Source organism: Crocodylus porosus, unplaced genomic scaffold (genome assembly GCF_001723895.1).
Source record: "Crocodylus porosus isolate Cpor-Errol unplaced genomic scaffold, CroPor_comp1, whole genome shotgun sequence".
NCBI classification, from domain to species: Eukaryota; Metazoa; Chordata; order Crocodylia; family Crocodylidae; genus Crocodylus; species Crocodylus porosus.
In genome coordinates this window covers 34648462-34663926 of record NW_017728931.1, presented here as the reverse complement: position 1 = coordinate 34663926, position 15465 = coordinate 34648462, and the positions used below count along the sequence as shown (strand labels likewise).

Here is a 15465-nt window from a genome sequence, read left to right as displayed (position 1 = left end):
AACAGGGGCCCTATGAGGAGAGGCTATGGGACTTGAACCTGTTCAGCCTCCAAAAGAGAAGGCAGAGGGGGGATCTAGTGGCCTGTCAAAGGGGACCAGCAGGCACTGGGGAGTCCCTGTTCCCCCGAGCACTACCAGGAATGACTAGGAATAACAGTCACAAGCTGGCAGAGGGTAGGTTTAGGCTGGATATCAGGAAGCACTACTTCACGGTCAGGGTGGCTAGGATCTGGAACTAACTTCCAAGAGAAGTGGTGCTGGCTCCTACCCTGGGGGTTTTTAAGAGGAGGTTGGATGAACATCTTGCTGGGGTCATTTGACCCCAGTATTATTTCCTGCTATGGCGGGGGGTCAGACTGGATGATCTACTCAGGTCCCTTCTGACCCTAGAAACTATGAAACAAACTCCCAGCCTGTTCCTAGCCCCCTCTCCACAACTGCAGTCGGGGCTAGGAACAAACTCCCAGTGCCTGTTCTGCAATTGTGATTAGGGAGTGGGGGCTGGAAGCTCCCTGCTGCTGGGGCAGGGGGGCATTAGTGGGGGCTAAGGAGCTTGTTACTAACCTTGAGTAAATTTGCTACTTGCATTTGCAGGTAGCAGATTTACTGGGGATTAGGGACCTATACTGCAAAGTAAGCATGTACATGTGTAGATGCACATGCATGGGCTACTGATGCCTCCTGAGTCAGGGAGGCATGTGCCCCCCCAGCAGCCAGTCAGCAACTGGTCTCGCCAACTGCGGCGTGGGGAATCAGCGGCACTCCTGGAAGTGCCAGTGGCACTTTTCCTGGTGCCCCCACTCCCCAGCCAGTGCTCCCCAGCCTGCCTTCCTGCTCCACTGCCTGTCACCTAACCGCTGGCTGTCAGGGGCTGCACATACACTCCCGTGCACCCTACACACCACCACTGTGCACATGCTTACTTGGCAGTAAACTATGCTAATATGAAGTTAAGTGTCTCCTGTAGACGTGCCCTTTGATTCTATAATTCTAGGAACTACCCTGAAACTCAAGAAACAGAGAGTTTTCAAGCAAGATTTAAAGAGATGTAAGGGACCCACAGGGAGAAGAACAGATGAGAAATGAACCAGGAACTCCTTGCTGAGATAACTTAGAAAACAAGAGGACAGTATCAGGTTTTAGGTCAGAGTGAACAGATGGAGAATAGGTGGGTATGCAGTAAGTAATGGAGGAGAGAAGTAAATGGTCCTAAGGGGACAGAGGTGGATTCAGAGTCAGACAGGAAAAATGAACAATACTTAGGCAGAGTATTAAAAACCAGGGGAGCATTTCATAGTTAGAACCAGAAATTGTAAGTGAGCCAGTGAAACCTGTTAAGATAGGGTGTAAGTTTGACAGTCTTGTTTACTGCAGTGGCATCCCTCTGGCCCTATGAAGGTTACAGGATGCTGACCAGGAAGCAAACCTAAATGGTCTTCAGAGTTAGTGCAGACCTATGTGTGTTTTCTCTCTCTCCCTGGTGTCCCCAGGACAGAGAGAAATAGTTGAAGAAAAAGGGAAATCTGACACCTGCAAAGCTCCTTTGCAGGTCTTGCCTACCTTCTGCAATAGGAGAGAGCCCGAATACTTTGTTGAGATGGCATATAACTCCCCACCAAAGGTATCTGCCCAGGACTTCACCCTACAGTGGAAAAAAAGAAAAACCAGTGGTGTTAATACCTCAGGAAGGTGAGTTGCATCATGTCCAAATGACACTATTCTCCTACAATAGAAGCTTGTCTTCTGTATGAAAATCACCCTGCATACCTACAACACTGAAGGCATAGTAATTACATTTGTCTCTGAGCTGCTGGCCATCAAGAGCAACTCTCAGTCTGGGATAGGTAGCTATCACCCACCTTCTTCCCCCAAGCAAGGGACCTGGACTCTGTCTGTACCTACCTGGACCTCAAACCCCTCCATTAAGCCTTTCCTTTCCTACTACCATTGTGTGTGCGTGTGTGTGTGAGTGTTTGTGCATGTGTGTGGGAACCCCAATAACTTTGTGGAGCTGTGTAGTGTGTTGCCTGTTTAATAAAACTGTTATTCTGGAACCCTGAGTTGCATTTTTGTCTTACTGACCTGCTAGCCTTGCTCCAATCTCTGCTCTCTGCCCCTCTGACTTCTGTTCTGCTGTCTGTCTGTCTGTGTCTCCGGTCCCTCTCTGCCACCTCCAAAACACTGGCTTTTCCCCTTGCTTCCACCCCAGCACCAGGTGACCCCAAGTAACCCTGGGGCACTAAGTGATCCTAAGTAACCCCGGCACCTTGACCCCGAGTAACACCAGCACTGTGACCCCAAGCCCAAGTTACCCCAAACGCCCCCTAGTTTTAACACACAGCCACAGAAGTGTGTGGTTGTGTGTCTGTATCTGTGCATGTGTGCCATAGAGTGTTCGTGTAGTTTCTGTGTGTATATATAATTTTGTATCATGCCCTCCTGTCTATCAGTGCAATATTGAGTTTCTGAGCATTGATCTGGCGTGTGTCAAGTCAACACAGCCAGTGTCTGGACTCTGAGCAATAGCAGCGGTGACAGAGGCTAGGCCAGTTGTGGTGGCTGCAGCAGCTGGGCCAGCCCATCTGCAATGGTGGCAGCTGCCATTCATGCAACACCTTTAAGTGAGTGCCTGGGGTCCCAATCACCATCTATTTGTTACATTACTGGCTCTTGTGAAAATTTCATGAGTTATTTTTTAGCACTTCATCTGCTTTTGGAGTATTTCAAAGCATGTACATTTGTACAGATGGCCCTTTGAAGTGTTTAAATGGTTTCAGTTGTTACTTCTGTCTCCACCCTAAGTCACAATTTGTTGATGCTAACAAGGGTTAGCTAACTTGAGATGTTAGCTAGCATGAGAAAGAACCCAGCAAGCTTGCAGTTGGGATATCTGGATTTGCCCTTAGATTCCATAATATTTGGGGAAGGGACAATGAACTAGACTGTGAGCTTGGTTACTCCAGTGTGAATCCAAAATAAAATGCTGCTTTCCCTGGAGGTCTTCCAGACTGAGACTGGTGTGAAGTGAAAGCAGATTCTGGCACATGTTTTACTGCTCTGTAAAGCACCGTGAACATTTATACCATCGTATAAATAACTGGCAATAGCAACGCCATGCAGAGATGTGCACACTGAGCACACCCCCCTCCTCATTAGAATAGATGGCCGTTGTAATTAATTGAATACTTAATCACAAATCTGTTAGATGAATCACACTAGGCAGTTCCACCTACACTCAGTTCCTTTAACAAAGGTTCACTTAGGAGGGGTCTACTTTACGGAATACCATCTGCACTCCACAGAACACACCAGTTATTCATGAGGTACAGATTTTTACCTACCATTTTCAGAGGGTTCCTCTCAGATTTAAGAACACATGAAAGCTAGAGTACCAATTCTCCACTGCCAGTTTTATGCCAGTGTAAAGCAGCAAATGGCATAGAGTTGCACTGGGGTGTAACTGGTATAACAGCACAGTGAATCAGGTATCCATCCTTTGAAGTACTAGGTGAGATTCTTCTTACTCTGAAATCAACAACTTTTTTTTTTTTTTTTGGCTTTTAGAGTGAATATATTGCTTTCTGCATCGTTTGTCAGCCATACCATGCTTTTAATCTGGAAAAAAAATGCAGACCATATGTGTTTGATCTAAAGACAGCATTTACTGCTCCAATTCAGACTGCTGTGCTGTCAAGCCCAGTAGGCTGGCTGTGTTTGAAGAAAAGTTGGAAAGTAAAAACAATATACCTAGCTCACCACTGAAATGAGGTAAGGTTGGACAATCAACTTCTGCCCCCTGAAGCCTGAGAGCTTGATTCCCCTAATATCACCTTTTAATCTAATGGCCACCTGAAGCAGCCAGTTTCACAATTTGCTTATACAAGACTTTTAATTTTAGAACAAGAATTTTACCACAAGGCTCAAAATCTTATTCTTACTAGAAAAAAGGCAATGATAAGAAACCAAAGCATGGGGCTTCCAGAGACAACTGCAGTACGGTTACCAGCAAAAGCAATTTTATCACCTACTGGGTTTTTTTGTCTTAGGCTATGCCTATGTCTGCCTGCTTCTGCAGCCAGGCCACCAAAATGTGCCCACATCCAGCCACTTCTGGTGGGGCAAAGTGCACTCTGGGAAGGCAGCAGCTACTGAAAGGACCACAGAGACAGAAAGGGAGAACCAGACTCTAACCTCAGTAGCTAGGAGATGATGAATAGATGGTCAAAAGGAAGGGATGAGCCATGAGAAGACACATGGGAGGGCATTATAAGGGAGTCAGGGGAGACAATGTAGGCAGACAACTGAAGACATGGGGCACACATAATGGAGATGTAAATGGCAAACAGAAGGGCAGAAACAAGTTAACATCCCTTTGAAACAAGAAGTCTTAAGGTATTTGCATGCAAAACACTCCTTTCAGTCTCAGGAAGAAACCTAAGCTTTCTTCTGCCAGTTAAGCTAATAGAACTCTTTCTCCAATACAATATTGATTTTTTCAACACTTATAGGAAAGTATTTTTTTTTGCCTCCCGAAGTCATTGCCCTGAGAAAAAAATTTCCAGGCACAACAGTGTTCTCTGCTCTCTGAGCCAAGCTATTCTGGTATGCAGAAATATCCAGATCTCTTCCGCTTCAGACAAAACGACCCATATAAACATTTACATACAATATGACCATTATATTTTTAATCTTAGAGGATTTAAGTTGCTTAAATCAGCTTAATAAGGTCAGATTTTTTTAAACTCTATTTATTCAGACCTGTTAGTGTCATGGCAATCTGCCAAATAAGGATTCAAAGCCAATATGGAACTCACTTTGTAGAATACAGCCCTTCAACAACTATCCATGACATGACTTTAAGGAAGAGTATGCATACCAACATGCAGAGTACATGCATACACACATGCACATAAGTATAGAATATATACATGTCTGTATGCACATGCCAAAGCATGTGGTAGGAAAGTCTGTACATAAATTCATATATGTTCATGTATATATGTGCACCCAAATGCAATGCATACAATACAAGGTGAATAGTATTTTGCACTGCTATGGTGCTTTCCATCTGGAGATTTTAAAGTGCTTTAAAAAGGCAGATAAGTGCCATTGCTTCCATTTTACCAATAAGGAAAGGAAGCCCAAGGAGATTAAGTGATCAGCCTGCCCATACACTAAAGTAAATGTGTGCATGTACATATGCTGCACACGTTAGTGATTGCTAGGAAAACTTTTGGTGTAGTGTTGTATGGACCTGGGGTAAGGGCACAGTAGCATACATACATAGAAGTAAAAGGAACAACAAGCCTTGCCCTGGACCATCTTGATCTAACAGGAAAAAAGATGGTTGACAAGGTACAACTTCACTCACTGATTCCTCTCATCTCATAAGAGTTCCAGATCCTGCTCTGTGCTATGGCCTTAAGGGCTGTTACAAGGCTGCATAAATAAGGAGTCTACACTGGCCTCCAGCTCTCCCAAACATCTTTAAACTAAGTCTACCTGCTGCACCAGGCAGAGCTGAGGTATTGCAACAGATACTATTGGATACCATAGCAGTCTTTAGCTTTTATATAGCACTTCATAAAGAATGTAAGACAGTATTATTATCCTCTCCCTCCTTTTTATTACAAATGGGAAAAGTGAAGCACAAGGAAGAAGTAATTTTCTCAGGGTCATGAGTAGACCAGGGTCAGAGCCAAGAACTGAACTGAGGTCTCTGGAGACCCAGTCCTTTGCCAGTGGCACCCAAACATCACTGGGTGATAACCCACAACCTTAAAAAGAGGTTGTGAAGTGAAGTGAGGGAATACCAAACTCACCTACGCTCAGAGATACACATACCACAGTCTGGCGACCAGAGCACCAGGTTGCACTGCATATTGTGAAAACAATATTTTTCCTGTGAGGTCCAGTGGGACTGATTCCCACTCCAGCCTGGATCTAGTGATCTGAAAAGGTTTTGGATCTAGAGCATGAAAACGGCCAAAGGAATAAATAAATAAAAGAGATTTTTCATACAAGTTAAGCTCTGCTGTCTTCAAGCCAAGAGTTATCTTCGTGAAGGGTGTGGGTGATGGTGGTTCTTTCAGGCAAGGCAGTGATGCTGTTACAGGAAGGACAAAAGCACTGCAAGAAAAGGGGATGATGAAGGGCAAGGTGCAGAAGGGGACTAGTAGTGGAGGTAGGCAGTAGACAGGGGCAGGGTAGTACGGGCCACAGAGGGCAGAAGAGTATGTGGAAAGAGGTGTGAGGGAAACACTTACGTTTCTAGTGGTATCTTCATCTGGGACATGGTGGAGGGCAGGAGACAGTTAAGCAAGAGAAAAAGCCACAGGATGACTCCTGGCACCATTCTCCATGCAACACCCATTGGCAACAGGTCCAGTGCAGAAACATAGATTCCCAGCCAGGTTTGCCACCCTAGGAAGGTCCCAGCACTGTCCAGGCAGGCCCCAACATGGCGTCCTGCTGGGGGTCAGGGGTCAGGCTGAAAAGCAGAGTTGTGGGGACCTCTCAGGCCACATGCAGCCACCTCTCAGTGCTGTCCCTCCTCACTGCCCCCCTCCAAGGAGAGGGTAGCTGCAATAGGACAGCAGAGCTCCACCCAGCTGCAGCAGATGAATTCTCCAGAGGTATTTGGAGGGCAGGTTCAGAAGAGGCCCCCCATGGCTGCCAGGGTGACCACTGGGTTCAGTCCAGCTTGTGTCCTGCAGAAATGGAAAAGACTTGAGGGAGCTCTGCAGCAGCCGCAGCCCCTACATAATCCACTGCGAGCCCTTTAATCCCCTTGCAGAGCAGCAACAGCAGCAGATTTAGAGAAGTGGAGTGGGATAAAATCACCCAGGATTACTCTGATTTCTGAAGACAGGCCTCAGTTTGTCCAATCAGACGTCAGAACAAGCTCCCTCCAAGCTTGTTTTAAAGGGACAGCATTGCCCCTTTAAAAAAAAATGCCTCCTGACCTTTGATTCCTGCTGAGCAGCACTTCTCCTTTTCATGTGGTGAGTGCTTTCAGATTGTCATAATGTCTTCTCCACTCTGCTTTCCATCATTTCACAACAAACTGTTGATTTGCTTTTATGTCTCATCCTTTCCCAACTTTGTCTTGCAGGTACTAAATATAGTGAACAATAACATGAATGACTGGTGCCTCCCAAGACTGAGTGGAGGGCCACAATTTGCAGGCAGCAGCACTGGTGGCAAGCAGCATTGGTGCAGATGCTGCTGGTGGCAGGGTGGGGGGTGGTGAGCAGCAAGCAGGGGCCACCTGCAGACATCAGTGGTGGCGAGCGGAGACTGCCTGCAGACGCCAGTGGCAGTGGGGGTGGGGGGCAAATGGCGAGTGGCGACCACCTGCAGAAGCTGGCAGGAGTGGCATCAGTGGCCAATCTCAGGGGTACACATGCTCCCCCCCCCATATCTCCCTTATGAGTCACCTATGAACAAAATCCTGCTTTCCCTTATGCCTATGCATGCAACCCTATTAAGTCACAAAGGCTACCCAGGTATAAGGAGTAACGTGAACAGGGCAGCTGGATTTGGCTCTGAGCTCAATTACACTCTTGTGCTTGGATACTTGATTAATATAATTATCACAGAGTTCAGTGATGATCAGACCTGGAGCCCCACTGGCCAGGAACTGTTAAATTTGTCAGCTTAACACAGTCTATGTCACAAAGAATGAATGATCTATGATAACATCTAAGGGCTGGAGATAAAAGTAAGAAGGGGAAGGAAAAAGGACAACAAGCATAAATTGCTGTAAAAGAAGAACCAAGACTGCCAGTTAATTAGTCATCTGTAAATGTGAGTAATTATTAATAATAGAGTTCAATAGCTTAATGGAGGAAACAGCCCAGATGGCTATATCCGTGGTTCTCAGCCTGGTCTGGCTACTGCTGCCAAAGCCAGACAAAGGTGCTCCCACATGCCTCATGCACAGCCAGATCAGGAAATGGCTATAGTAGAAGTGCATGCATTTATCAGATAACTTTAATGCAGTTGGAAGTGGCTGCTTTTCCTGCAGACCTGCTCATCTTGGAAACAGAGACACATGGGAAAGTTCCCCCAGCAGGATTGGACCACGAAGGGTTGCAGCAAGAGTGCTCTCTCCTGCCTGCTTTACCAGGTAACCCTAATGCAGGCAGGAGCCCACATTCATGACACAGCCCTTCTCAGTCTGGCTGTGCATGAGGGGCATGGGGCAGTTCCACATGGCTGTGGTGACAGTACCCCTGACAGGCTCTTGTGTCACTCCAATTGAAAATCGTTGGGATAGAACAACTGTTGTGTGTTTTGAACCCTGTCTGGAACACTGAAAGAAAGAGGTAATTACAGCCAGGTAATTATATTCAAAGATTAACTGAGAATACTATTGAGAACTGAAAAATAATGACAGTACTTAGAGAAAGTTTAATTTGGCCAGTGCATGTATAGTTATTTCTTCAGTGTTTGGTCATTGCAGTGTGAGGGCCTTTGGAATGCAGGAAGGAAATCAACAGAATCAGACGTAAAGTAGAAAACTTTTGAAGACCAAGTCTGTGCAACTGGTGAAAAAACATCTGGAAAAAACTGAAAATGGAATGGAGAAACCTGTGGAGGCTTCAAGAGATTTAGGGGTGAGAGTGGACAGCAAATTATAACTGCATTTCTGTGCAACAGGACAATAAAATGGACCAGTGCAATTCTGAGCTGCATTTGTAAAGGTATTGTGTCAACAAGCAGAGAAGAGATACCTGTTCTCTATATAGCCCTTGGATGAGTGGACCTGGGATACAGAATTCAGTTCTGGGCATGTTGTTACCAAAAAGATAAGGAGGAAGCCAGAGAAAGAAACAATATTATCAGAGTGATGAAGTAATGTATAAGGGAAGATTATTAAATAAGCGTAGCTTGGCTGCAGACTGCCACAATCATATTCTACAAATATCAGAACACAGAATTATATGATGTTGAGGTGGGATATAAATAGGGAGAAAGGGATGAGTTTAAAGGGAAAAACTAAATTCAATATCAGGAAAAGTTTCTTAGGAATGAGACTGGCCATGGGATGGCTTCCTTGGTCACTGGGTCTGCCAGCATGGAACTGTTCTTTATTATGGTGCATTTTCTTCTCGTAAGTACTTGGAGAATCAGGAGGAATAAAGAGTATCACAACAGCTGGGAAGGCTGAAGGAGAGGACCCCAATGAATGTTTGAGGATAAAGGAAAGGAAAAGACAAGTGAGGCTGGAGAAGAGTGGATATGGACAGGAGACTGGAGGGTGGGGTGTCAAGAGGTCTTAATGATGAATGGTATAATGAAGTAGAATAAAAGGAAAAGACCATTAGAATACTTTTTGTCAATAAAGGGCTCTTAGTTACCATACCTTAGTGTTTTTTCTAGTCTGGTTCTAAGTGTCCTAAAAAATGCCCCCTCAGCTCTCCTTGGTAGGGAACAGCTCACGGAAGGGGTGGAGAGGGGAACTGAGTTCCTGATTTTAAAATCTAACCTGGTCTTCTAGTATCTTTACTGTTCCCACAGGATGTGCCCCTGGTTGTTATACTTTGTACCAGTCCTAATGTTTTGAATGCCAGCTAAATGCTGTAGCAGTGAGCTCTACATGGGGTGGCTTCTTTAAGGATAACACAGGATCAATGGATGAAGTCAAAGTGGGCCTGCTTCTTTTGCTGGACACATCAGGAACTTGTCAGCTGATACTGCAAAAGGGTGGTCTTTATTCCATCATGAGCCCAAACCTAAGATAGCTGTGTTGTATAGCATTAACAAGGGCCTTGTTACACCTTACACTGTGGGCTGCACAAATGTCGATCAATGGGTTTGGAGCAGTCACACATTCAGGTCAGCAAGGGCCTGGAGCACTGAAAGGCGAGAATCCACGCTCCCATTCTGGGCTTCCTTCTTGTCCCGCAGGGCTCCCTTAGTTCCCTCCTGCCTCTGGGTCTCCCACCCTGCCCCTCAGGGTTCCTCCCCCCTCACTGCCTTCTTACTCATGGATACCCACACTATCTGTCCCAGGGGAACAGGCAGGGAAGGGTTAACTTGCCTGGCCAGCCCCAACTGCCACTGCGGTTGGGCTGCTGCTCTTCTCCTGGCTGAGCCTGCCCAGAGAAGGACAGCAGCAGTGGTGGTGGTGGTAGGGCAGGAAGATTAACCCTTTCCTTCCTGCTCCCCTGAACAGACAGCATGAGGAGGAGAGAGTGGGGGGGACAGTGAGTGGGGATATGGAGTGCTAGGGAGAGCTGCAGGGGGGGCACAAAATTGGGCCTGATCTGGGCCAATGGGGAAAGGGGAGCGGGTGTGATGTTTACACTAAGGTATACCTACAGTGGCTATGCCTTAGTGAAGGGGTAGGCAAAATGTGGCCTCTGGCCCACCCACCTTGCACTCACAGCCGAAGGTGCTGGATAGACCAGGTGGGCAGAGTCTTCATGGAGACTGGACCAGGACTGGGCAAATGGGATGGGGCTGTTGACAGGAGGGAAGCAGCATCTAGGAATGGGACAGGTGGGTAGGGCTGGCGCCAGGATCTTGGGATGGTGACAGTGCAGGGCTGGAGCCTGGGGCCAAGCCATGATCCGCTGCCTGCATGTCCCTGCAATGGGTGCTGGTTCTACAGGCCGGAGGGGTGCTGGGAGTGGATCATGGTCATGCCCCAGACCCTGGCACCACCTGCTCATCCTGCCCGGGGAAGCTGCTCCCCACCGGCCTGCAGCCTCATTCCATCCTCTCGGCAGAACATGCCCCCACCCAATGTAGCTTCAGGCCCTGGGGAAGAACCACTTATGGAATTTTGGTGAGCTTTGGTGAGCAGATGGCAGGGCAGGATGCTGAGCTGACCTGTGACATGTCACCAAAACTCTCTAAGTGGTCCTCCAGCCCAAATAATTGCCTGCCCCATCTTAGTGCAACATGAGCTGGGTAGTGCAGATCAGAGATGATCCTGCCCTGGACCGGTGTAACTTTGATCTGCCTAATAAATGCTTAAAAGTAGTTTCACGTATTAATGTGCAGACAGTACAAGTGTTAAGAGCTCCAGGAGCCACCCCAAATTACCATGTAATGGGGCCCTAAGAAACTTTTAATTCTATTTTTGCTTCAAACGTTCAGGCTCTGACCAGCAATTGAAAATATTTCCATTTTAGTTTATTCTGTCTTTGAGTGACTATTTTTCTCCTTAAAGAATGATGAAAACTACCAGCATGAGAGCCAGTGTTTGAATAGGTAACAGGAGAGACATTACAATGCTGTTAAGATCATAATCAACTCTCTGTCATTCAACCTATCTCCCAGTAGGTCTAATCAGATGAATATCAAGGTGTGAAAGCTACTTGACAATGTCCCTTTAAGCTCTGTCCAAGGATACTGCTTTAGAAACATGCCAGCAAGCTGTATTAAACCATCAATCTTTTCTGAGCAGGTTTTTTATGACACTGTGGTTAAGTGGTCCTGAGCTCTGTCTAAAATAGCAGTATAACCCTAGTGCAGCTGGGTGCAATATGGTGCTAATTGTTCCAGGAATGGGAGCACAGCTTGATGGTTGAACCCTAGGAAGATGTAGGACATCTTGGTCAGCTTTTGGCTCTTCCATTGATTGTCCATGTGACTCCAACCACTTCATGCCTCAGTTCCGCCTGTGGAGCAGGAAGCAAGATACTTTCCAGCTTGGCAGCTTTGTTGTGAGGATGAATTGCCTAATGATTGCAAGGCATTTTGAAAGACCTGGGTGGAAGATGCTGTAGAAGCTATGTTGTCTTAAAGCAACATTTCTTTAGCCATCTGAGTTGGGGCCTATGAGCTACAGTGTTCAAAGAACAACCCTGATATAACTGTTTAGCAGACACACACAAGTTGCCATCATCACAAAAGTTCTTTTAACACAAAAATATAGCAAACAGCTGTGCTTCTACTTACACTTATGCAGAATAGAACAACTTTATCCCAGTGTAACTTTACTAGCACAGAGGAATTTCCATACTGACTTGGAGCAGCCATCCACTGAATCCACTATCTTGTTACCAATTTAAAGCGATCTGGGATGCTTAAGAAAAAAATACAACAAATATTTTTAATGGATAATTATGTGACTAACTGGTCCACAGAACATCACCTGGGGTTAACCAGGTCCAGAGAGAAATGAGGGCCAACATGTCCATTTTGATCTCTAGTTTCCGTCCCATTGCTCAGTAAATATCTGGTTCCATATCTCTTCATCTGCAAACTGCATGATTTTCCCTGCTGTTTATATAAACAGCCATATACAAGGTGTATTAATTAATGCCTTTGGCTGTTGCTTTTTAAAAATTCTACTCTAAATTTAGATTTGCCTAAGTACTCTGAGATAAAACAGGCATATTCTTGCTAGCAGCATTTTTCAACCCACTGCATCTATATCATTCTGAGCAGCAGGAAGACACCCAGGGCAAACAGTGAGTGGGAGATGCCAAGGGAGAGCAGAGTACACAGAAACTGAGAAGCAGTGAAGCATTTCCTCACCATTAGTGCAAGAGAAAAATAACTATTCAGTGAAAGCAGACACTTGATTTGTAGATAAATCACAGCTTTTCTACCTACTGTAAGAAAGATGCCAGAAAAGACAGCAGACTTTGTCCTTATCTAACAATCACCCAAAGGCTAAACTTAATCTTTTCCATTTCATGTCAATATGACTCAAAAGATCTTGATTAGATGGAAGGAAAACAGAATTTTAAAAGGGATTAAAGTGTCCCACGTGAAAGTGGCTGAACTATAACAGTTCTTTCAAGGTCACATGGAGAGCCACCACAACTGGCACCAGCACCAAGTGACTAAAGAAACTATGCTACTTACTCTGTTTATCTCAAAAGTCAAAGATACTTTGCTCAGTTCACATGCAGATTGGACTGCCAAATCCTGCTTCCCATTAAAAGCATGATGCAACAACCCTATTCAAAGCACACCCAACAAATATCTCCTTCATCCTCCTCAGTTCAGTAATAAGGTGTGATTTTACTGGGTTATGAGATGTATATAGACCAAATCAGGGTTGTTCTAGGCTGAATGTTCTATGAACAAAGGAAAAGAACAATATAAAACTCTTTTGCCACTTGCATAGCATGCAAGTGACAATTATAATTTGATTCCGTTTCCTTTCTGTCTCAATTTACTCACCCACCTCCTTGCCCTGATTCTTGTGAGGATTACTTAGTAAATGGCTGAAGAAATCATTGAACATATATGTACTATGTATGTATGTATGCACTATATGTATATACTACATACATTTTAAGAGCTATTACTAAGGGAAAGCACAAGGAAGATAGCAGAGGTCAGGAGACATGAGTTCTCAGTCCCAGCTCACCAAGTGACATGCTTTACAACCATGGACAAATCACTTAATCTCTTTAGTTTCCCTTTCCTTTGTTTTGTTTATTTGGTTTGTAAATGTGCTGGGACAAGGAATATTTCTTGACTTGTTTGTACAAAGTCTTAAACCCAGTGGGGCTTTGGCCCCAGCTACAAAGCTCATAGATTTCACAGATTTCATAGACATCAGGGCTGGAAGGGACCTCTGAAGATCATTGAGTCCAGCCCCCCGTCCAAAGGGCAGAAAGTCAGCTGGGGTCATAGGATCCCAGCAAGATAAGCATCCAATTTGCTCTTGAAGGTGTTCAATGTAAGTGCTTGAACCACCTCCGATGGCAGCCTGTTCCAGACCTTGGGGGCTCAGACAGTAAAGAAATTCTTCCTTATGTCCATCCTGAAACAGTCTCGCAACAGTTTATGACCATTTGACCTCGTCATCCCTTGGGGTGCTCTTGTGAACAAACATTCCCCCAGATCCTGGTGGTCATGTTTCAGTTACAAATATTATAAAAATGTTACACAAATAAGGATAATACACATCATTTTTAATCTTAAATAATATTTTCAGAGGCTATGAGCACTTGTTCTGTGCATTAACTGTAGATATAAAAGGACAGGTGTTCTGCAATTCTGGACATCAGACCTTAGGCAGGCATAATTAGTAGCTACTTTTGAACATTTAGGCCAAAATATTTTGTAAAGCACATTCCTGCAGATGTGATTCTTCACAGTTGGGACCATACAAAATATTTGAAATAGAATTCAAAAACGTTTATATTTCAGGTTCTCCCATTTCATTTTGAATTTATAGAAAGTCACAGTTTTGCCAGTAATCTAAGTCAGAGTCTACAACATTACAGGGATATTTTTCTTTAATTCTGAAAACAGAACTGCCCTTTATCGCATGAAAGCCTTCACATTGTAATTTGATGGTGATCAGATTCAACATGTCTTGAGATTAAACTGGTCCTTTGATAACATTTCATATATACACAATAGTTTTTGAGCTATGAAAAAACCTGTAATAAAATATCCAATATTTTTCCATAAATATTAATGAAAACATATGAGATATTTTTCCCAACCATCAATTATTACTAAAAACGTTTGATGGATTAAAAATGAAAGGGTAGAGGGAAGCTTTCACAAGACTTTCCATATCAGATTACAGCTTTGAAGTAGCTCAAACTTTACTCATGAATAAATCAACAATGCACCAAAGGTGCTTCTCAGAACGGTTAACAATGAAGCTGGTTGCTTGTAAATGGTTCTCAAAAAGGAATTGGGAAAGGCCATTGGCAGCATCTCCCCTGAATCTTTGATCACAATTCACATCACTTCCCTTTTTTCCTAGTTGCCTCCAAATCTGTTATTACTTAAGTCTCCTGCCAGCTTTCATAATGGACACCGACTCCTCCATCTTTCAGCATTTGACGGTGTCTTTATCAGAGAGGAGCTTTTCAAAAAGATTCCCCTGCCCCACCTTCCTGCCTATTATAATGTATTATTTTTGCCTTGGAAAGAGTAAAATATAAAACATATTGGATGTGTCTAACATGAGATGCTTTACTGCTTATTAGATTAATGTGCAGTAAAGCATCTCATGTTAGACACACCCAACAGGTTTTATATTTTAATATTTCCAAGGCAAAAACAATATATGTAGTTCATTAATTTGCAGTAAAGCATCACCGTCTACATTGTACTATAAATTAGTGTAATGTGCTGTTTTCTAGTACCTGTAGATACAGGTACTAGAAATCTGCGCATTATATTAATGCGCTGAAGCACATGTGTAGATGCTGACTGGGAGCAAGTTGTTCCTGGTCAACTTAGGTGGCAGGGAGCCACAGGGGGCATGGAGAGATATCCTAGCTGGGCAGGATGCTGCCTGCTGGCCACATGGAAATTGGGACCTGTCCTGGTCTCCACAGGTTAGGAAGAACTGTCTTGGCTACTGGGCAGCTGCCTGCCAGCCACATGGAGATGGGGATGTGCCCCTTGCCAGCCTGGGTGGGGCTAGCACCCAGGGGGGCCTGGAGCTCTCCCAGGCTTCTGCAGGGCAGCAGAGCAGGGCAGGAGCAGTCCTAGACTGAACTGCTCCTTCTGGGAGCAAAT

At 44.8% G+C, this 15465-nt stretch overlaps 1 protein-coding gene across 2 annotated transcripts in view; it reads right to left on the bottom strand.

The window, feature by feature from the left end:
- CACNA2D4 (calcium voltage-gated channel auxiliary subunit alpha2delta 4) overlaps positions 1-6907 on the bottom strand; it is a 183236-nt gene extending 176329 nt beyond the window's left edge. Inside the window, exons 1-2 of one of the 2 annotated variants that reach the window (XM_019544560.1) lie at positions 6267-6907; positions 1561-1642 (exon numbers count right to left, since the gene is read on the bottom strand). In XM_019544560.1, the coding sequence (XP_019400105.1) occupies positions 1561-1642; positions 6267-6373 (189 nt within the window). In that variant the 5' untranslated portion in view covers positions 6374-6907. The remainder of the gene's footprint in view (positions 1-1560; positions 1643-6266) is intronic. The other variant, XM_019544561.1, reaches the window with a different exon arrangement.
- Between the last annotated feature and the right edge of the window lie 8558 nt (positions 6908-15465).